The sequence below is a fragment of the Cetorhinus maximus genome, chromosome 20 (assembly GCF_964194155.1).
Source record: "Cetorhinus maximus chromosome 20, sCetMax3.hap1.1, whole genome shotgun sequence".
Taxonomy (NCBI): domain Eukaryota; kingdom Metazoa; phylum Chordata; class Chondrichthyes; order Lamniformes; family Cetorhinidae; genus Cetorhinus; species Cetorhinus maximus.
The window spans coordinates 54,969,796-54,994,101 of NC_135898.1; the positions used below are offsets into that span (position 1 = coordinate 54,969,796).

Consider the following 24,306-nt stretch of genomic DNA (forward strand, 5'->3'; position numbering starts at 1 on the left):
GATGTTTAACTATACCATAGAACTGGTACAGTTGTGTAATCATTTTAGTCGTGCTGTTGTGTATCCATAAAACAAGTTGCTGAGACTACCTTTTTGTATTTCTACTTTAATCAAAAATATAGCAGTTATACATTTTAAAGCTGTGTAAAAAGTGCTTACTTACAGAATACGACAGTGCCGCCAGCCAGATGAAAAAGCACCTGGTAGTTGACCATGCTAATGCTTTTGGCATATTTCAAAGATTTTGAAGTGCTTTGCTTCGCTCTGGACATTTGACTTTCTGCTATTTATATTACAACACATCGATACAAGACCAGGGTCATATGAACACACTAGAAGTTATTAACCAGTCTTCAAACATAGATAATTTAAGGAGGCAAAAAGTTTTGACATTGGTAAAAATGGTAAGAAAAACTTGAAATTTGTATAGTACAATATACAAATGCAATGGCTAAATAATAATCTCTTCAGCTGAACTACTGCTCAACTGACATCCTATTTGGGAATACACGTTTAGGAATTGTTGCCTGATCAAGAATATAAGTAAAAAGATCAAGTCCATCTCCTTAAATTGGCATGATGTGAACAGTATATAGACTAAGTATTCATTTAACATTTTTTCTTTTGACTTTGCTTCATTTTTCTTCCATTATCTTCCTCTAGTGAACGCATTGGACTCATATATAATGCCGTGGCTGAGAGTGACTCACCGGTACCTCTTCCAAATATCCACTCTAGAGGGCCATTTTAACGCTGGGTGATGATGCAAAATGGGCAATACTAAATGGGCTGTCTGTTATACACCCCAGCTGATTTCCTTTTACTCTGACTTCAATGGAAAAGAAATTTGGATGTGGTGTATACTGGGCACCTATATCGATATCACCATCGACCCAAGTTAAGATGACCCCTTTAGGTGTATTAGCTGGTAACAGGAAGTTGTTCGTCACAGCTGCATACACCCTTCTGCTCATAGGTAACATTTGTTCACTTCCGGCAGAATTGGATTACTTCAGAGGCAAATACTTACCGCCTATGGACTGAAAGTTTCAGCTAATCATTTATTTATGTGAGGTGGGGTGGGGTGTGGTCAAACCAACAAACCAAATTGAATTGGCTGTTTTTCAAATTTTTAATAATTTTGTCCCAAAATTGCTACAAGTTCCAATCAAACTTGAAACTGTCAAATAACAGCAGATTGATTTTGTTTGAAGAATAAAGGTTTATGCATTACAGTTAGGATGTTACATTATCAAAACTTACATATTCTCCTTAGGCAGTCCCTTGGGATCAAGGGTGACTTGCTCCCACTCCGGTACAATAGGTTTTGAAATGGCTGATAAGTCCAATGTGCGATCTGCAAACTCTGCCACATGTGGGCCAGGTGGTGCTTGAAGGGATAGGTCGATGTGATGTTTGTGCACACCCTCTGATGCCTCTACACATTCCCAATGAAGCTTTTTGATGTGTTTGGTGCCTTCCTGAATGAGACTTCCCTGTTTTGATCGTCCACAAGCCAGGGTCTCTCTTGAGTTGACAGTATGTTTGGCTACTTCAGGGATGCTTTGAGGACATCCCTAAAGTGTTTTCATTGTCCTCTTGGGAGCCTCCTGTCACAACCGAGTTCCGAGCTGGAGCAGTTGCTTCAGGAGTCTGGTGTCAGGCATGAGAATGACATGTCTTTTTCAGCCAAGCATATATACGAACTTGTACATATTACTTTATCAGTTGCTGTCAAATGTCTGACTATAGTGGGAGAACAATTGTTTCTGCTGAAGTTGCACATCACCAACTGCTAGACCCACCAGTATAACATGTGTTCATGTGTTTTGGCTCTGACATTCCCGAGTTTTAGTTCCGTTAGCACAAGTGCAGTTTGTCCACTGATGCCTGATTGTAGCAACTAGATTGGATTTGCATGGCTTGGCTGAAGCCCGCCCTGAACTAAAGGGGAGACACAACAAGAACTCAACAAAGAATTCAATTTTTACAATCTTCTGCTTGCATGGAAGATTGATAATCCAGTAAAGGTTTGGGGCCTTTGTAGGATCCCTGTGGAGTGGGGTTCATACCAGTTCTGAGCTGGAATGAATTTCTAAACCCTTGTAAGTGCAAAAAGGATAGAGTGCTCCAGTGTAGTTCAAAGCTCTTCAAAGGCAGGCCCTTTACCCATGGAGTGGGAAAGGAGGTGGAGAGAGGAAGGGGGAGATGCCAGAAGATCGGCTCATGACTCCCATCAGGGCTTAAAGAGGTTCTTTGATGAGGGAGGACCCTAGTGAAACTGGGCTCCACAACAAATTTAGTTTACTGCATTTTTCAACCCCATAAATTTCAGGAACACTATGATCATTGTGTTGCTGACATTGCTGCTGATTATGCTGCTCTGGGATCAGGATTATTTGAAGAATAATCCCGAAGGCATAGAATCACTAGACACAAGAAACACCCATGCTCCTTCTGGTGTCTAATATTGTTTTGAATGTGGAGGAGATTTAGATTTTAGAAGCATAGAAGGTCTGTGCAATCCTTCAGTTTCATGTTTTGTTTTAAAGTCATTAAGATCAGGATGATCATTTAGGACTGAGATGTGGAGAAATTTCTTACTCAAAGGGTTCTGAATCTTTGGAAGCCTCTACTCTAGAGATTTGTGGATGCTCCATCACTGAATATATTTAAGGCTGAGATAGGCACAATTTTGGTCTTTCAGGGAATCAAGGGATATAGGGAGCAGGGGGAAGGTGATGGTTTAGGGTATTGTTGCTGGACTAATAACCCAGAGATCCAGAGTAATGCTCTGGTGACCCAGGTTCAAATCCCACCATGGCAGATACTGGAATTTGAATTTAATAAAAAAAATCTGGAATTAAATGTCTAATGATGACCATGAAACCATTGTCAATTGTTCTAAAAGCCCATCTGGTTCACTAATGCCCCTTTAGAGAAGGAAATCTGCCGTCCTTACCTGGTCTGGCCTACATGTGACTCCAGACCCCACAGAAATGTGGTTGACTCTTAAATGCCCTCCGAACTGGCCTAGTAAGCCACTCAGTATTATCAAGCCGTTACAAAGTCTCAAAAAAGGAATGAAACCGAACAGATCACCCAGCATTGATCTAGGCACTGGAAGCGACAATGGCAACTAAGCCTTGTTGACCCTACAAAGTCCTCCTTACTAACACCTGGGGGCTAGTGCCAAAATTAGGAGAGCTGTCTCACAGATTAGTCAAGTTTTCCTCATGGAATCATACCTTACAGATCATGTTCCAGACACCACCATCACTATCCCTGGGTATATCCTGTCCCACCGACAGGACAGACCCAGCAGAGGTGGCGGCTCAGTGGTATACAGTCAGGAGGGAGTTACCCTGGGAGTCCTCAACATCTAAACCCCATGAAGTCTCATGGCATCAGGTCAAACATGGGCAAGGAAACTTCCTGCTGATTACCACGTACCGCCCTCCCTCAGCTGATGAATCAGTGCTCCTTCATGTCGAACATCACTTGGAGGAAGCACTAAGGGTGGCAAGGGTGCAGAACGTACTCTGGGTGGGGGTCTTCAATATCCAAGAATGGCTCGGTAATACCACTACTGACTGAGCTGGCCAAGTCCTAAAGGACATAATTGCTAGACTGGGCAGGTGATGAGGGAACCAACAAGAGGGAAAAACATAATTGACATCATCCTCATCAACCTGCCTGCCACAGATACATCTGTCCATGACAGTATCAGTAGGAGTGACCACAGCTCAGTCGTTGCGGAAACGAAGTCCCACCTTCACATTGTCCATCATCTTGTGTGGTACGACCACCATTTTAAATGGGATAGATTTCAAACAGATCAAGCAACTCAAGACTGGGCATCCATGAGACGCTGTGGGCCATCAGCAGCAGCAGAATTGTACTCGAACACAATCTGTAGCCTCATGGCCCAGCATATCCCCCCCCTCTACCATTACCATCAAGCCAGGGGATCAACCCTGGTTCAATGAAGATAGCATGGGGGCATGCCATAAGCAGCACCAGGCATACCTAAAAATGAGGTGTTGACCTGGTGAAGCTATAACACAGGACTACTTGCATGCTAAACAGCATAAGCAGCAAGTGATAGATACAGCTAAGCAATCCCACAACCAATGGATCAGATCTAAGCTCTGCAGTCCTGCCACATCCAGTCGTGATTGGTGGTCGACAAATCAAACTCACTGGGAGGAGGAGGCTCCACAAATATCGCCATCCTCAATGATGGGGGAGCCCAGCACAACAGTGCAAAAGATAAAGCTGAAGCATTTGCTACAATCTTCAGCCAGAAGTGCCAAGTGGATGATCCATCTTTGCTTCCCCCAGAGGTCCCCAGCATCACAGATGGCAGTCTTCAGACAATTCGATGCACACCACATGATATCAAGAAATAGCTGAAGGCACTGGATACAGCAAAGGCTATGGGCCCTGACAATATTCCACCAATAGTACTAAAGACTTGTGCCCCAGAACTTGCTGCACCCCCAGCCAAATTGTTCCAGTGCAGCTACAACACTGGCATCTGGCATTTGCCATCACTGGCAAAATTGCCCAGGTATGTCCTGTACACAAAAAGCAGGACAAATCCAACCTGGCCAATTACCGACCTGTCAGCCTATTCTCCATCATCAGTAAAGTAATGGAAGGGGTCATCAACAGTGCTATCAAGTGGTACTTTCTTAGCAATAACCTGCTCACTGATGCCCAGTTTGGGTTCTGCCGGGGCCACTCAGCTCCTGACCTCATTACAGTCTTGGTTCAAACATGGACAGAAGAGCTGAACTCCAGCAGTGAGGTGAGAGTGACTGTCCTTGACATAAAGGCCGCATTTGACTGAGTGTGGCATCAAGGAGCCCTAGCAAAACTGAGTCAATTGGAATCGGGGGAAAACTCTCCACTGGTTGGAGTCATACCTATCTCAAAGGAAGATGGTTGTGGTTGTTGGAGGTCAGTCATCTCAGCTCCAGGACATTACTGCAGGAGTTCCTTAGGGTAGTGTCCTCGGCCCGACCATCTTCAGCTGCTTCATCAATAACCTTCCTCCCATCATAAGGTCAGAAGTGGGGATGTTCGCTGATGATTGCACAATGTTGAACATCATTCGCGACTCCTCAGATACTGAAGCAGTCCATGTCCAAATGCAGCAAGACCTGGGCAATATCTAGGCTCGGGCTGACAAGTGGCAAGTAACACAAGTGCCAGGCAATGACCATCTACAACAAGAGAGAATCTAACCATCGCCCCTTGACGTTCAATGGCATTACCATTTCTGAATCCCCAACTATCAACATCCTGGGGGTTACCATTGACCAAAAACTGAACTGGACTCGCCATATAAATACTGTAGCTACAAGAGCAGGCCAGAGGCTAGGAATCCTGTGACGATCAACTCTCCTCACTCCCCAAAACCTGTCCACCACCTATAAGGCACAAGTCAGGAGTGTGATGGAATACACCCCACTTGCATGGATGAGTGCAACTCCCACAACACTCAAATAGCTTGACACTGTCCAGGACAAAGCAGCTCGCTTGATTGGCACCACATCCACAAACATTCCCTCCCTCCACCACCGATGCATAATAGCAGCAGTGGGTACCATGTACAAGATGCACTGCAGGAATTCATCAATTCTCCTTAGCACCTTCCTAACCCATGACCACTACCTTCTAGAAGGAAAAGGGCAGCAGATAGATGGGATACCAGTACCTGGAAGTTCCCCTCCAAATCACTCACCATCCTGACTTGGAAATATATTGCCGTTCCTTAACTGTCACTGGGTCAAAATCCTGGAACTTCTTCCTAATAGCACTGTGGGTGTACCTACACCACATGGACTGCAGTGGTTCAAGAAGGCAGCTCACCACTATCTTCTCATGGGCAACTAGGAATGGGCATTAATTGCTGGCTCAGCCAGCGAAGCCCACATCCCGTGAATGAATAAAAAAAGAAGGCTGTTTTGTAAGGCATTGGATGTAGTTTGCTAGGTCCTATTAAGGTATTTGTAGTCTTAGGTATTTCAAGTGTATGTATTTATTAATTACTAGAAACTATATACTTAGATACAGTAAAAGTCCAAGCTGGGAGCTTGCTTCTACACATGGTTCTGCCCAATACTACATTGACCCCCAAGGTACAAGTCCTGTGTTCTCTTACATCATTGTGTGGACAGTACTGTACTCAGTCTCATGTTAACTCTTTATGTGCCAGACCCTTATACTGCAGGTAGGAAAGTGAAGCCAAAGATCAGCCATGATGGTAGTAAATGGAAGAGCAGGCTCAAAGGGCCACCTGGTCTACTCCTGTTCCTATTTCTTATGAGTTTTTCTGATTTTAAAGAACATAAGTACTGTTGTAACCTGCCAATCCTCATGCTTTGCCTTTTACAGTGTAGATTTTCGGTATTATCCTAATGCATACCTTGAGATTTTCTCTATGGTGTTTTCCCACATTCATGTTGTTCTATAATGGAAGTTGGAGGCACACATACTTGTTGGGTGCTGTGGGATAAGGGTAGGTATAGTTGCCTCTTCATTTGACAGGGTGATATTTCTGGGAAGACCATGAACTCAGGTCTTAGACATTTTAGAGAAGCACGGAGCTATGATGGAAAGTGTTCCCAGGTATTTAAAGTACTGAAAGTGTTCCAGCATTGCCAGTTTTCTTGAGGCTGAACCCTCACTAAGGAGGCCATTTTAGATTTTCTGACTGGAACTTGCAGAAACTTACACAGAGACATTTAATTAGTTGTTTTCTTGGAACTATTCTGAAAACGTTTTTTATTCATTCATGACTGGGGGCATCACTAGCAAGGCCAGCATTTATTGTCCATCCCCAATTGCGCTTGAGAAAGTGGTGGTGAGCCACTGAAGCCCATATGGTGCAGGTACACCCACAGGGCAGGGTTTTCCCCCTGCCGAGGGCAAAGTTGAAGTGTGGGCACGCACAGGTGCGCCTCCGAATGGTGCCCCCTGATTGGGGGTACGGCGCCATTTTATGTGGGTGGGCCAATTAAGGCTTGCCCAGCGTGATGTCTGCATGGAAGCACTATGCGCCCCCTATGCGGGCGGGGGGAATCCCTAAACCTGAGAGTGCACTCTTTCACACATGTGCACGAAAGAGCACACTCATCTTCATGAGGCTAAGTGCTGCCTCAGGGAGATCGACTCTACTGTCAAAAGTATTAAAAATAGAAAAAAAAAATCCCCTGACATGTCCCCTGTCACTGTCACATGAGTTGGGACATGTCCATAATTTTAAATAAGCTTTAATTAAATTTTTAAAAACCTACATGAAACATCATCCCGCCCGTGGATGAGGTTTCATGCTTTTTCTAATTCCCGCCAGGGCTCCTGGCCTGCCCGCTAACCTTAAGGTTGGACGGGCAGGTCCATTAATTAGTTTAATTACTCTGTCAATGGCCTCAATTGGCCATTGACAGGTCGGCAGGCGCACAGCTGATTTTGCTGAGCCCCCGCCTACCTGAAAATTTAAATGGGGCACGGTGACGTCGGGAGTTCCGCCCGACGCCACCGCACCCCATTTTACGTGTCGGCAAATCCTGCCCACAGTGTTGTTAGTTGGGAAGTTCCAGGATTTAGTCAGAATAGTGTGTGACTTGGAGGGAGACTTGTAGGTGGTGGTGTTTCCATACCTGCTATCATTACTCTCCTGCGTGGTAGAGGTTGCAAGTTCAGAAAGTACTGTCCTTGCCAAGTTGCTACAGTGCATCTTGTAGATTGTACATAGTGCTGCCGCTGTGTGCTAGTGGTGGAGGGTGTGACTATTTAATGGGATACCAGTCAAGTGGGCTAGCTTGTCCTGGATATTGTTGAGCTTCTTGAATGTTGTTGCAGCTGCACTCATCCAGGCAAATCAGGGTATTCCATGGCACCCCTGAATGAGGGAAATGAATTTCTCAATGAGAATCCCTCTATTCCTGTGTTATGGAGAGGAGGAGGTGGAGGATGAGTATATAGAAGAGGCTGCACAGGAACCTTTTAGAGAGAGGCATCATAGATATTTGTTTCCTACATGTCACAGGGATTACAGGATTTACTTGGATTTCTGTGACTGTCTTTGTCTCAGGAGGTTGCACTTTCCTCTTCAGAGGAAATTAGCAAGTTGTCAGCTTCATTCTGAAGATCCACAGCACATTTCTAACAGAAGAACAACTTTTGTCTGTAGCATTGGGAGTGACCACTGCCTTGAAATGTTTGTGTCACTGGATTCTTCCAGGAAATCTCAGATGATCTTTATCACGTTATCAGGCAGCCGTCTACACAATGAAAGCCACTAATGATTTATTCAGTCAGTCCCTCAAAGCTGGAAACAAAGAGAGAAAATAGTCATTCTAAAGCTGTTACAAGTGCAAGGAGCAGTGATAGAATAGGTGTGACTTTGAATGTTCCACATAACAACCGCACCCCCCAAATTCATTAATAGGAACGGCTTTTATTCAACAAACATCTACCTAGTGTGTGATGTCAATCACCTTATCACACATGTTAATGCCTCTGACCTAGGAAGCTGCCGTGGTTCTTTTTATAATAATTTCACCGTACCAGCCATGGTGACACAGAATCATGTATCAAGATGATTGTTTAGTGATCAGAGATATTTCCTGCAGCCATGACTTCTGCTTCAAGTAGCAAGGAGAAGAACAAATATAATGAGGCCCATGGGATTACAATAATTTTAATAGAGCAGACCAGAGGCATTTTGAAGTCTCGTTTTAGATGCCAGGGTAAATCGTGCCATCCAGCCCAGCAAGTCTCTGTAGATTGCTGCATTCTACATAATACTAAGCAGAAAGAGTTACAGCTTCCTAAAGCTGAAGGGAAAATGGTGATAATGAAGAAAGTAGAGAACTCTCTTCATTTCCACATCTAGAGGAAGAAGGTACAAGAAGGGTTGGAGGTTGAGCCAGAGAGGCTTGCAGCCAGAGAAAGAAAGCAGTGACTAGTAGCCGACTGCTTTCAGCAAATAAAGCAGGGAAACAAATAAAATGTCTCCCTGCACATCCTGCCAACCCAACTGCCACAAAGAGACCTCCTTTCCCAAAGGCTTCTGTACTTTGCCTTGATGAGTCAAGACTCATGCTCTCACATGTTATCATTCCAAGTCCACGTAAACGTTCACAGAAATGTTAATCTGAGAAGTCTATGTGGCCAAACAATTTTTAATTTCCAGAATAAAAGTTAATAAAAGCTTCCAATAACTTCACACACTCTGACTGCAATTATTTTTTACTACTATGTCAGCCCTCTGTGCCAGTTATCTTACTTGTTCACGGTTCTAATCTCACACTTCCACAAGTTGCTGCCTGCCTGATGTGGGGTTGAGTTTAGCTGGAAAGATCCTTCTGGAACTTTCCAGGACTGAAAATTTTGTCTCAGGCTAGCTGCTGTTCTTGAGGGATTGGGTTCTGATCGCCAGTTTCTTGCATTGTCAATAAGTGCCAGGCTTAAGGCTGAAACTCCTTCAGGTACTGGCATTGGAGGGGGTTTTGAAGTAGTCACAAATGTCACTCTCATGAGGCACAGTAACATGTGTCATGATTCAATGTAACCCATCAGTGCAGGACTCAGATGTACTACTGGTTGGTGTCAATACAAACCATATAGCCAGGAAGCTCTGTGAAAGTGTGGTGCTCAGGCTGACACTCAAAGCATCTAGTGAAGCAGTGGTAGCTGCCATTCTGGAAGCCACCCATCTTCTTAACAGCTTCTCCTGGCACCCTGGTCCAACAGAAATCTCCTGGACTGTCACTTCTTCTAGGTGCTGTATTATGGTGTAAATGCATGTCGTGGAATCATTCCACTTCTCCCTCTCTTTATCATATGCATTGAAACTGTCTCCAGTCCCTGCATGAGATGTATGACCCAGAATCTTCTCTTTTAAAAGCGGAGCCTCTAAGATCAAAGCCCCCCAAATTCTTTAGTCAAAGGTTATCATTTCTACACCCTCTGTAATGGAATAGCACACTCTCTCTAATTTTCAGGTTCCACACCCACTTGTGCTTGAGGTTTCACCCTTCTAACTCATTTATCCTGGGTTTGTGCTGAGGCAGATAAGTTGCCGTGACTGTGTTGGTGAAGATGTTGTGTTACTGATCTTGATGAGCCTGGCTATTCCTCAGAGTGCCTGACTTCAACTTCCAAGTCATCTATGATTTCAAAAACACAGAAATTTGTTCAGCTATGTAAACACTAAAATGACTCCTAGAAGAAATAGGAGTTGAAAGGGTATGTTTCATCTCTGCCACCTATACTCCCTCCTGTTTGTTTGTCTATGAGTTGCAAAGCTTCCTCCTTGTATGTCCACAAAGTTTTCAGGATTTCTATTCCTCTTCCAACCGTAGTTCCTTCTGGCCCCACAAAATAAAGTAAAAAACCTATCCATAGACACATGATGCCACCACCAAACACATCTTCCCTTTACCCCACTGTCGGTATTCCATAGGGACCGTTCCCTCCAGGACACCTTGGTCCACTCCCCCATCACCTCTAACACCTCATCCCCCTCCCACAGCACCTTCCCATGCAATCACAGAAGGTGCAACACCTGCCCCTTTACCTCCTCTCCCCTCACCGGCCAAGGGCCCAAACACTCCTTTCAGGTGAAGCAGCACTTCACTTGCGCCTCTTTCAATTTGGTCTACTGCATTCTCTGCTCCCAATGCGGTCTCCTCTACATTGGAGAGACCAAACACAGACTGGATGACCGCTTTGCAGAACACCTTCGATCTGTCTGCAAGCATGACCCAGACCTTCCTGTCGCTTGCCATTTCAACACACCACCCTGCTCTCATGCCCACATGTCCGTCCTTGGCCTGCTGCAATGTTCCAACGAAGCCCAACGCAAACTGAAGGAACAGCACCTCATCTTCTGATTAGGCACTTTCAGCCTTCTGGACTTAACAACTTCAGACCATGAACACTCTCCTCCATCCTCAACCCCTTTTATCCTATTTTCAACCCCCTTTTTTCAATATTCATTTTTTAATTTTTATTTTTTAATTTTTATCCACTTATTTTTATTTTTAATATATTTTTATTTATTGTTTTATGCTCACCTTTTATCCTATTTTCAATCTTTTTTCCCGCCACTGTTCTCTTCCCCCACCCCATCCCCAAAGGGCCATCTGTCACCTGTTCATGTTGTATTTTCCAGGGTGCTTACCCTTGTCCTGCTATTATCACATTCTGCTTTCTGACCTTAATGCCACTATCAGCACCTCCTTTAATCAGTACCACTATCATTAACACCCCTTTGTGCTTTTGTTCATGACATCTCTGGTAATCTCTCCTTTGCCTCCACCTATCACTAGCCTTCTATCCAGCTTCACCTGCTCCACCCCCCTTAAACCGTATAAATTTAATTTCATTTTTACTTCTCTTTAGCTCTGAAGAAGAATCATAAGGACTCGAAACATTAACTCTTTTTTCTCTCCACAGATGCTGTTAGACCTGCTGCGTTTTGCCAGCATTTTCTGTATTTGTTTCAGATTTCCAGCATCCACAGTATTTTGCTTTCATCTATAGGCCTTTGTCAGTTTCCCAATTATCTGCAGACTTCTTTTTACCGATGGAAAGCCACAGCATTTTCCTCATTCAATCCACAGTTAAAATCGCTGTCAGGACCCAATGACATATTTCGAACCTAATTAGCACACTGGAATTATAACCCCATTGGCTTTCAGCAGGTGGTTTAGGTGCCAGTCCAGAGCCATCTATTAAAGTCAAAAATGTTGGGCTCTGGGTAAGCAACCCAAGAGCTTTTAACTGCCCACCTGCAAGGTTTCAACGCTGGGGATGTAGAGTTAAAATCCACCATTCTATCCACAATCTTTATGGAATTTCTGATCCACCATTTGAAATTATTCAGTCTACAGTATGTGGCCCATGGCATGTAAAATATAAGTGTTAAAAGTTTTTATTTTTTAAATCACTGTCAAAGCCTCATCCTGCCTGCGGATGAGGTTTTGCCAAAAATGCAAAGGCTGCTTGGCCTTTTCGCCTGCCCACCAACCGAATGGTTGGACGGGCAGCAAAAGATTCGAGTCAATTAATTGATTAAGGGCCTTAATAGGCCGCTTAATTGTCGGCGGGCATGCGCGAGGAAATATCGCGAGAGTGCGCAATGAGCTTGGGACGTTCGCCCAATGTCATCACGCGTCATTTTACGCTCAAGCATGTCGGGTGCACGCCCGGCAAAAAATTCTGGCCTATATTTCTATGATTGGTTTTTGGCGAAGACATAGATCCAGATCGTAGAGTTTTTTTAAAGGCTTTGTTAACTTTGGGAGATTGCAAGAATTGACTTTTTCTCCTTAGAATGTTGTAGGTTGTTTGATTTAAAATGTTGTTGATTGTTTTATAATGTTGCAAATTGTTTCAGTTGCTGAGGTAGAATTTGTCACAGATGTCAAAATGTGAGCAGAGTTTTCAGAACTGGTTGTTAAACGTGGAATGCTCTGAAGCATCTCCTCAATGAGATGGAAGCTCTTCGTAAAAATATTTTTTTCAGCTTTGTACTTAAAGAGCATCAACCATGCAGGGAAAAGCCTTAAGGAAGAGCTGCATAATTGCAATAAAGAAACAAAAGTTGTTAAGTCCATTCAATTGATTTTTTATCCCCGAAGGTGGCAGGGAGTAATGTTTTCACCCCTGTTGATCTCTTTGTAAATATATCTCAAAAAAATAATGGACAAATTTTTACTAAATTTGTGCACAAGTGGAGTATTACCCAAGGAAGAAGTCATTAGTTTTTGGCAAAGATGCAGATCTGGATCCCAATCCTGGAAGTTTTTAAAAGATCTGTTAGCATTGGGAGATAGGGCAAAATAATTTTTTTCAACAATTTATTGCAAAACAATGATAACAAATTGCCTGAAAAGTCTCATATTTTTGCACTAGCAAATTTGTTAATTTTATTGGTAAATGTTCCCAATTTGGATCGTTTTCTGGATCCTAAGATCATTTATATACATATAGTTAATAATATGTTGAGTTAACACAATGTGGCAGAAATAGCTGTAAATCAGGAAGTGGAAGGGAGGGAGGAACTCGGGAAAATTACAATCAGCAGGGAAGTGGTATTGAGCAAATTGTTGGGGCTGCGGGCTGACAAATCCCTGGGTACAATGGATTTCACCCTAGAGAAGAGCGAGGAAGGTTGAGAGTCTTTGGAACCCTCATCCTCAAAAGGCACCGAAGCAGTCTTTGAATATTTTTAAGGCAGCACTAGATAGATTCTTGATTAACAAGGGGCTGAAAAGTTATCAGAGGTAGGCAGGAATGTGGGGTTGAGATTACAATCAGGTCAGCCGTGATCTTATTGAATGGTGGAGCAGGCTTGAGGGGCCGAGCTACTCCTGCTCCTAATTCGTATGTTCGTATGTATAGCAGAGGTAAGCGCTCTACTGACCACCCTCTTCACCTGTTAGAATTTGTTTTTCACCTGAATTGATCTTTCCTTGTTACTTTTCCTCATTTGTAGATTCTGAAGATGCCTGTTTGCCTCCTTCTCAGGCAAACACTTGTCTACCCAAGTGGGGCTTTGTGGAGTTCCATGTATTCTGTAACTCTATGCTGGAAATGGTGAAGATCTGATGATACAAACCTACTGGATGTTCTATTGTATTCTATTTTATTACTACTATGCTCTTTTCAGCCACTATTCAAATTGCTACATATGTGGCCCTGAGACATGTCGCTTCAACTTGTCACATGATAGGATGTGTCAATATTTGACTATACTTGAATTCTTTGCTCAGGCTTAATTGCAGTTAATATTTCTACAGCATTTTAACTAGTATTAAATAAACAGCAGATCAATAAAGATCAAAGTGCCAGTAGACATAAAGAAATCTATTAACTGCTGTTCAGATACAGATGTAACACCCTATAAACTTGAAGGTGCTCTGCTCATTTTTCAGGTGCAAAATGGCCACCCATGCATCCAATAGGATGGGTGGAGTACACACGCTCATGTGCTGAAGGTGCACTACCCACCATATTGGCCAATGCAGTAAATGAGGCTTTCAAAGACATTAAAAATTTATTTATGGGATGTGGGCATCACTGGCTTGGCCATCATTTATTGCCCATCCCTAATTGCCCTTGAGAAGGTGGTAGTGAGCTGCCTTCTTGAACCGCTGCAGTCCATGTGGTGTAGGTACACCCACGATGCTGTTAGGGAAGGAGTTCCAGCATTGTGAACCCAATGACAGTGAAGGAACATTGATATATTTCCAAGTCAGGAAGGTGAGTGTCTTGGAGGGGAATATCCAGTTGGTGGTGTTCCCATGCATTTGCTGCCCTTGTCCTTCTACATGGTAGCAGTCGTGGGTTTGGAAGGTACTGTCCAAGGAGCGTTAGTGAGCTTCTGCAGATCATCTTGTAGACGGTACATACTGCTGCTACTGTGCATCAGTGGTGGAGGGAGTGAATGTTTGTGGATAGTGTGCCAATCAAGTGGTCTGCTTTATCCTGGATGGTGTCAAGCTTCTTGACTGTTGTTGAAATTGCACTCATTCAGCTAAGTACAGAGTATTCCATCACACTCCTGACTTGTGCCTTGTAGATGGGAGTCAGGAGGTGAGTTACTTGGCGCAGGATTCCTAGCCTCTGACCTGCTCTCCTAGCTACTGGCTAGTCCAGTTCATTTTCTGGTCAATGGTAACCCTTAGGATGTTGATAGTGGGGGATTCAGTGATGGTAATGCCATTGAATGTCAAAGGGCGATGGTTAGATTCTCTCTTGTTGGAGATGGTCATAGCCTAGCACTTGTGTGGTGCAAATGTTACTTGCCACTTGCCAGCCCAAGCCTGGATATTGTCCAGGTCTTGCTGCATTTGGACATGGACTGCTTCAGTATCTGAGGAGTTGCGAAAGGTGCTAAACATTGTGCAATCACCAGCCAACATCCACATTTCTGACCTTATGATGGAAGGTCATTGATGAAGCAGATGAAGATGGTTGGGCCTAGAACACTACCCTGAGGAACTCCTTCAGTGATGTCCTGGAGCTGAGATGATTGACCTCCAACAACCACCTTCCTTTGTGTTAGGTATGACTCCAACCAGCAGAGTTTTTTTCCCCTGATTCCCATTGACCCCAGTTTTGCTAGGGCTCCTTGCCGCCACACTCAGTCAAATGCTGCCTTGATGTCAAGGGCAGTCACTCTCACCTCATCTCTGGAGTTCATCTCTTTTGCCCATGTTTGAACCAAGGCTTGTAATGAGGTCAGAAGCTGAATGGCCCTGGTGGAACCCAAACTGAGTGTTGGTGAGCAGGTTATTGCTAAGCAAGTGACGCTTGATGGCACTATTGATGACACCTTCCATCGCCTTACTGATGATTGAGAGTGGACTGATGCGGAGGTAATTGGCCAGGTTGAATTTGTCCTGCTTTTTGTGCACAGGATATACCTGGGCAATTTTCCACATTGCCAGGTAGACGCTTGTGTTGGAGCTGTACTGAAACAGCTTGGCTAGGTGTGCGGCACCTGAAAGATTGACCCTTTACAAATAAGGCTTAATTTGTTCAGAAAACATGGTTCATGGCCTAACCAGAGGTCCTTCAAGGGACCACTGGACGCTGTCACCCAAAAGGTAAGTTTTTTAAAAAACATTGAATACGGAGCCAGGAGTAACAGAAATGCTGAAGTCCGTTGCTGGCCACCACTCGGCCACATGCCATATTGTCTCTCTCACTTTCCATATCTCCTATTCATACCCACTTCCTCCCCATCAGTTCCCTGCCTCTCCTAGAGCCTACCTGAGGTTGCAGCAGGCCAACGTTAAAATACCCTTCATTGGCATGCTGCCTGGTTTGGAGGCAGCAGGCATCTGCAGCCTGATGCAAATGAGGCCCAAAGTCCTTCATAGCGTGTGCATCACGCCTACTCATTCTGATGCAGGGTTCAATACCCGGGTGCAAACCAATTTCTAGGCCAATGTGTATTATAAACACTGATTTCTACAGGGGCAGAATTTTTAGGTCGGCGGGCCCGATTGGCGGGTCTGAGATCAGCAAGGGAACCGCCAATCGGGCTAATCACACTAGCTGGCCAATTAACAACCAGTCAGCGTGAAGCCGGGGTGGGGGTGGGAGGAGGGCGAGTGCTGACATAAGCACAGGGATGGCCGAGTGCTTAATGAAAGCTCCCTGAAGGCAGAGAGCTGCCACAGGGAGCTGAAGACTTGAAAACAATTAAATAAAGGTTTTAAAATCAGTCAGTCACCTGAACATGTACATGATAAAAATGCTCTCCATAGATTTTTTATTTTTTTCTTATTTCATAACGGAAACCTCATCCTGCCCTTGGACGAGGTTTCATGAAAAATGTAAAACATAAAGGCCGCCTGGCCAATTTGCCCATCTGCCAACAGTGAGGTTGGACGGACCACAAAAAATCAGAGTCGGTTGCTCCAGTAATGGGCTTAATTGCCCAGTTAATTGTTGGCGGGTATGCTTCCGATTTTTGCGTGTGCCTGCCGTCAGAAATATCTCGCGCAATTTTGCGTCTGATTGGGTCGGGCGTGCGCCTGCATGCTGACCTAAAACTTCTGCCCCAGGTCCTGTTAGCCCTAGCAGAAGGAACATGCCATTTCCTATGGCAGTAATCCTGTAAGAACATGTCGTCCAGCTATAGTAATAATATTCTCTCTTGATAATAGCAGTTGCAACTTCAATTTAAGATGTCCAATTGCATGCAGTTCTTATCCTTTCACTCAACAGCTGAATCCAAACAACTGGCGAGCATAATTTTGATCCAGTGATAGATTGCCAGCATTCAAAGGATTTCCTTTTAAACGCATGGCTCAGAATTCCTAAGTCAAGCATAACTCTTCTTCTGTGTAAAATCATCAGAATGTTTTATCTTCTGATTTAGTAATCCTAATCTATGTGCAAAACTTCATGGTAAAGTTGTTATTTCTTTAGCAGAGTGGGTTTGCACCATTTCTGCATTTTCTATCAGATGTTTTTACAACCAAGTTGGCTATGGTTTCCAGAGGTTGTGCAACATCAGCACCAATGCACAAAGTTGCAAGGGATTTAAGAATACGATGCTGCCCTAATTGCAAGGAAGGACCATGGAGCTACTGCCTATAAACTGGCGAAAATCCCCAAGGCCATGTTGAACATAGCCGCAAAGAAGCCTTAGGGCTTTACAATGAAAAATTAGTATTTAATACCAAAGGTGCAAAAAAGTCTAGGAAATAAGGTGGAAAAACTTTAACATAAATAGAAAAACTGTAATTGATAAACTGAGATTGTAGGCAAAGCAGGCAAACCTTCTGGTATAGAGATGGAAATACTTAGAAATTACAACACAAAGAGCCATTCTCTGTTGCTGTTTATCATTCATGTGAACAAATGGTTCAAATTACATTAACCCACTCTGATCCCATATTCTTTAAAAGCCTTTACCTTCCTCCACCAATCTAATCTTTGAATATTGAAATAAGCCCTGATATTCATAAGAGTGGAGTTTCAGAGCAGGGACAGGAGGAGTATGGTTGGGAAACCCAGAAGGTCATATTTCCCCGAATGCCATGGATTTTTAAGACTGGTTTCCCACCCAGACGTTTGCCTGACTGACAGGCTGTCTGTCTGCCTTTAAACTCTTTCGAGTTATCAACATTCACAGATTGCAACTCTTTCGAGTACAATCACAGTTCTTGGTTTCCGGGAGTGGGACATGAACCCACAACCCTCTGATTCAAAGGCGAGGGTGCTATGAACTGAGCCACAGCTGACACGCTACAGATGAGGATTAGGTGAATTATATGGTTGTTGGGGTAGAGATTGCAGGTTGGGACTTATGCTTGGGAATGTCATTAGAGCATAACTGGTGGAGTCAGGAGTGATTGCAGCAGGGTCCAAGATTACATGGGGTTGGGGAAGATCGTGAGGGGTCAAAGGTAGATTGAAGGAGGTTTGGAGATGAAGGGTTTCAGTGGGATATCATGGAGGTGGTGGAAATGTTTACTAGTAAGTTTGTTGGACTTGGAGGACACAATCCTGCTCCTCCTGGTCCACAAGCAGTGCTGAAAAGGCACATACTTGATGGATCCAACACTTCTCTTCCTTTTAAAAACAAACTTCTGTTGAAGGGTCATGTGGACTCAAAACGTCAACTCTTTTCTTCTCCACCGATGCTGCCAGACCTGCTGAGTTTTTCCAGGTAATTCTGTTTTTGTTTTGGACTTCTCTTCCTTTTACCTGCTTGATTTCCCTAAGCCCAGTAAACCCACCAACATGAGTAAAAAATAGAAGCAAGAAAACTCCTTAAATGACCTACCTGCTCCTGGAAACAGACTGGTCACCTGTCCCGTTGTTAAGTGGATCCATGCCGGTTGGTGAAGTTAAAACTAAGACACAGCTGCTTTCTATGCTATGGACTTATTGACTTAGTTCACAGTCAACACCACCCACCCCTTGTTTCAGCTATCCCCATTTATGGATGTACAAATACCCATCACCTGCTTTACAATGTTATTGCAGTTTAACAATGTAATTGCCATTATACCTTAACAATGTAATTAATAAGAAATTGACACCTGCCCTTTAACTGTTAAAACTGGAAGTGGATGGGTTTGAGGTAAGTTGGGCTTCTGTTTCAGGTTTTTAACACTAACTTCCCACCTGATCCACACATGTTTTGGTAAATTAAAATTACCCACATATTCTGCCTCAACCATTATCCTGGAATTGAATTCCACAACTCTCTTTATGAAGAAGTTTCTCCTGCCCTCTGTTCTACATCTTTTACATTTAACCTTGTACCTATCAGAAGAAGTCTGCTTCTGCTGATCCTATCCTGTCCCTCAGGTAATTTTAAACACTTCTGTCATATCTCATAATCAGCATTGTTGTTTTTAAAAATTGACCATTCTCAAGTCTTTCTTCAAATTTGTATTCCCGTCAGTGCATATTGAAAGAAACTGGTAGTTGTGAATGCATTAGTTCTAATATTCCAGTGCTCACTGGATTTCTAGATAGTACAGTACTAAAGGTTTGGAAGGTATCAATCATTACATTCTTCAAATAAGGTAGCAGGGACAAATCAAATAAATACAGGCCAATAAATTCAACATTATTAGTGAAGCAATCAGAATATTATCAGGAATAGAGTAAGTGAGCACTTGGGAAAGTATAAGCTGATTAAGAGTTAGCGATGTTCTGCGAAAGATCTCCGTAACTTCATAGAATCGCTGAGATAAAACTCAGTCATAGAGGTCGACAGCACAGGAAAAGGCCCTTCAGCCCATCAAGTCTGCGCTAGTCAAACAAGTACCTAGCTATTCTAATCCCATTTTCTAGCACTAGGTCCATAGCCTTGTATGCCATGGCATTGCAAGTGCACATCCAAATACTTCTTAAATGTTATAAGGGTTCCTGCCTCTACCACCCTTTCAGGCAGTGAGTTCCAGATTCCTACCACCCTCTGGGTGAAACAATTCTTCCTCACATCCCCTCTAAACCTCCTGCCCCTTACCTTAAATCTATGCCCCCTGGTTATTGATCCCTCCACCAAGGGGAAAAGTTCCTTCCTGCCTACCCTATCAATGCCCCTCATAATTTTATACACCTTAATCGTGTTCCCTCTCAATCTCCTCTGCTCTAGGGTAAATAACTCCAGTCTATCAATCTCTCCTCATAACTAAAACTCTCCAGCCCAGGCAACATCCTGGTAAATCTCCTCTGCACTCTCTCTAGTGCAATCACATCCTTCCTATAATGCGGATTCCAGAACTGCACGCAATAATCTAGCTGTGGCCTAACCAGCATTTTATACAGTTCCAGCATAACCTACCTGCTCTTATATTCTATGCCTCGGCAAATAAAGGCAAGTACCCCATATGTCTTAACCACCTTATCTACCTGTCCCGCTACCTTAAGGGACCGGTGGACATGCACACCAAGATCCCTCTGATCCTCGGTACTTCCCAGAGTCCTACCATTCATCGTATTCCTGTGTTCTCATGCCTTGTTTGTCCTGCCCAAGTACATAACCTCACATTCATCTGGGTTAAATTCCATTTGCCACTGATCAGCCCATCTAACCAGCCCGTCTATATCCTCCTGTCATCTAAGGCTATCCTGCTATTTACCACCCCACCAGTTTTCGTGTCATCTGCGAACTTACTGATCAACCCTCCTACATTCAAGTCTAAATTGTTTATATATACCACAAACAGCAAGGGACCCAACACTGATCCCTGTGGAACCTCACTGGACGCAGGCATCCAGTCACAAAAACACCCCTCGACCATCACTCTCTGCTTCCTGCCACTCAGACAATTCTGGATCCAATTTGCCAAATTGCCTTGGATCCCATGGGCTCTTACCTTCGTTATTAGTCTCCCTTGCTGAAGTCCAAGTAGACTATGTCAAATGCAAAGATAGCGCTCTGTTCAGGAGGTTTTTCAACTTGGGTTAATCATTGTAAACTCAAAAAACATCAACCCAGAAGAACTCACATGGACAAGATGTTGATGGGGAGGTACTTGAGATAAAGGGGGCATTCTTGGATTGGCCAGGCACTAACAAGCAACATCTTGAACGATCAGTGCTGGGGTTCCCGTGTTTCACTCTGTAGAAAGGTTAGTTGGATATACTCCCCTGTATTTCCCAATTCAAGTTTTCAGGTGACACTAAGCTAGGAGATAGAAAGGGATATTTTCCATTTTACTAGGCAAGAAATGGGCATGGAGTCAGGAAAATGAGTGTAGATCCACATTGCCAGGTCCCCTCCTTTTGTTTCACGTGGTGTGTAATTGTTCCACGGGAGTTTTACACCAGCCTGAATTACTCTTGCACAAAAACCTGAAAAAACTAAGTATTTAAATCCACTTTAATTATTTTAATCAGACTTTAATCAGTTTTGGATGGGATCACACTGCTCACTCCGGTTATCTACTGGAAGTGGGTGAAAATGGACTTTATATTTGCAAAGGAATGTTAAAAGGGGTTAAACTTTCATAATAACAGAGGTGTCATGCCATGTAATACTCGTGGTATTATTGAGGCCATTGACTCATTGAGTCAAATTCTAAGTTTTATAATTACATGGTATTCTAGACATTTTCCTGGTGTTTTGGATATTGAGTTCCATGGAGCTGAAGTTTGTTGAGATTGGCAGCAGCATTGCAAATGCAGTAGATGGGACTTCCAATAACCAATGGTTCAAAACATTAACCCTTGTTCATTGACCTGAAATGGGTTCATTTTAATATTTTGAGAAGGTGATCCGTTCCTGTAGAGGCACCACAGGGGCATCCCTCCCTGATCGGCAGTGAATAAATCAGAGTGACAAGGTACTAGGAGCCAGAGGCCTTTAATGGGTTGAAGAAGAATTTGAGTTTTGTAATTTTTTTCTCTGAAGGATACAAGGAATAACATTTGGAGATAATCGGTCCACTCTTCTCTGAAACTTCTTTGCAGCCATCAAACGGTCCAACATAGAACACATACCAACACTAAGAGGCCTCTGAACCACTTAGCCATTGGATGAAGTGCTGCTCCTAATTCCTGGGGTTTTCCAGTAATACTCACCGACATGCCCCCAAGGTTCTGTCTGATAGTAAGGTGGCCACATGGAAAACTCATCCTACCATCAGAATTTTTAGCAGAGGGCAACAGAGTGGAAATCTGGGAGATCTGTGTTCCTTTCCAAATTCCCCAGTTCACCATGACAAATCCACCTGAGCTGTGTTCTGCCCAGTTGCACGATTTTGGGTCTTATGACTCGTTTTTGATAGAAAACAATATATAAGTGACCTTGATTACTTTTCCATTGTGTTATGAAAAATTCAGAACTGAGTAATTATTTGCAAATAACTACCTGATGTACTTCAATCCCTAACAATAAAAGTATTGCTTTTATGTTTATTTGGGATAGGAATGTTGTTCAAAGTCAATGTTTCATTGGAGTCACCGACAAGTGTTTAAGAGTTGTAATAGGAGCTAAAATCTTGCCCAAAGAGAATCTAAACTTTTATATGTAGAAGGGATGATTATTCATTACCAATTCCTACTGATATCCTAAGAATGGCAATTCACAGTTTATAATCAATGTTCCTGATGTTGCACTCCACCAACACACATGCGGTGGAGTGGACTTTGCCCATTTCTAATGATGCAGGCCCTTCTGGGGATAGAGTAATCTGCATGCTGATGTGGACACATCACATCAGTAGGATTATTTCAGTGGCACCAGCTATAAACTGTTGGTCAGAATATCAGAATTGCTCCATGATGTTCTGGTAACAGGAGACCAGCAAATGTCCCTCAATAAACTTTCATTAATCTTCTTTCTCCAATGAAGCAAGTACCTCTTGGGAAGATAACTGAAATGTTCTTGCACTAGAAAAGTTTTGCGGCCTCTGAAAGGATGGAATATAGAATTCATGCCAACTTTTAGTGTATAAAGGTGAAGTTGGTGGAACTGGTCCCTTAATGTGGGGTTGGGGGTGAGAGGGTGGCAGATTAGCTATCACCATCCCCACCAATGTTTAAGTGATCAGTATAAATGGGGCAGAGGCCCAGCAAAACGAGGCTCCGCCTCCACCTATGCAAAAATTATGTTTTCTGCTCTTCCAGAGCCCAAGAACTTTGGGGTCAAGATTTTTAGAAATAGTCACAAGTGCTTCAAGCACATATGTACAAGTCTTCTTATGTAGGTAAGCTGAGTTTCTACAACATGATCACCCACATGTGAGAAGAGCTACTTTGAAGCAAGTGGCAGACCAATACCAAAATGCCTGTGCAAATAAATTGTAGACCTTCAGAGGTGCATAATATTGTTTTTATGTAAATTCTAAATAACTGCATTTATCCAAGGAGGAAAATGGAAAATGAGGAAATTAAAGGAGAATCAACATAGTAAAAGTTAAACTTTAAACAAAGGCTCTTAATTAAGATTTAAGTTCACACCATTGAATCTATTGAATATATCTTTTTATCCAGTCAAGGAATTTGGTAACATTGAGATAAACACCAGGTTTATTTTTCATCCCACAGCTAATTCCCCAGCTGACGATTCCATAGAGATAGCGCTTTCCATTTTTCACACAAGAAAGTGGTCCTCCAGAATCACCCTGTTCACAAGAAATGTGATAACGTCAGTTCAACCTATTCACCGCCTGTTAATACTTTTCCCAAAGACATACTTCCCGGAATTTATGGATTACAGGTTTAATTTCTTTAATTATAAGAGCCAAATTTCATGACCCTTGACCTGGAGGAACATCCATTTTGCCAGGGAAAAAGGGGTAGAGATTGCTTGCAGAGTGCAGAGCTGGGCAGAAAGAGATGAACTATTGTTTGGTGTCCCCAAATAGGAGTACCTAGAAAACTTAGTGCTATGGCCTATCACTGAACTCTTGCTAACCAGATGGTCCCTGTGAGTCCTGAGCACTAGACAAAGAGTAATGTTACAGCGCAGGAGGCCATTCAGCCCATTGTGTCTGCATCAGCTCACCGAATGAGCAATTCATTTAGTGCCATTCTCCCTCCTGCTCCCCGTAACGCTGCACATTCTTCCTTTTCAGATAACTGTCTAATTCACTTTTGAATGCTTTGATTGAACCTGCCTCTAACATACTCTCAGGCAGTGAATTCCAGACTTTAACCACTCACTGCATGAAATAAATTCTCATATTGCTTTTGCTTCTTTTGGCGATTATTTAAATCTGTGCTCTTGCTCTCAATCCTTTTACAAGAGGGAATAATTTTTCTCTATCTACCCTTTCCAGACCCCTCATGATTTTGAACACCTCTATCAAATCTCCTCTCAATTTTTTTTTCTCCAATATATCTTCATAACTGAAGTTCTTCATCCTTGGAAATATTCTCATGAATCTTTTCTGCACTCTCTCCAAAGCCTTTAGATCCTTCCTAAAGTATGGCACCCAGAACTGAACACATTACTCCAGCTGAGGCTGAACCAGCATCTTATACAAACCGCCTTGCTCTTGATGCCCCTATTAATAGTGCGTAGATACTTCTTCTTTATTAACCACTCTCTCAACCTGTCCTGTCATCCTCAATGAACTATGCACATATACACCAAGGGCCTTCTGCTCCTGCACTCTCTTTAGAGTTGTACCCTTTATTTTATATTGTTTTACCATGTTCTTCTTACCAAAATAAATCACGTCACATTTCCCCGCATTGAACTTCATCTGCCACTTGTCCATCCATGCCACCAACTTGTCTATGTCCTTCTGAAGTTCTACATTATGCTCTTCACAGTTTACAGTGCTTCCAAGT

The 24,306-nt window shown here is 43.1% G+C and overlaps 2 protein-coding genes across 2 annotated transcripts in view; both read right to left on the bottom strand.

Annotated features, from left to right (window-relative positions):
- habp2 (hyaluronan binding protein 2) overlaps nucleotides 1-300 on the bottom strand; it is a 48,580-nt gene extending 48,280 nt beyond the window's left edge. Inside the window, exon 1 of the mRNA XM_078564705.1 lies at nucleotides 164-300. Coding sequence (XP_078420831.1) covers nucleotides 164-232 — 69 coding nt within the window. The 5' untranslated portion in view covers nucleotides 233-300. The remainder of the gene's footprint in view (nucleotides 1-163) is intronic.
- Nucleotides 301-22,894: 22,594 nt separating this feature from the next.
- Nucleotides 22,895-24,306, bottom strand: part of LOC144694383 (factor VII-activating protease-like) — a 90,746-nt gene continuing 89,334 nt past the window's right edge. The window contains exon 14 of the mRNA XM_078564702.1: nucleotides 22,895-23,132. Coding sequence (XP_078420828.1) covers nucleotides 22,977-23,132 — 156 coding nt within the window. The 3' untranslated portion in view covers nucleotides 22,895-22,976. The remainder of the gene's footprint in view (nucleotides 23,133-24,306) is intronic.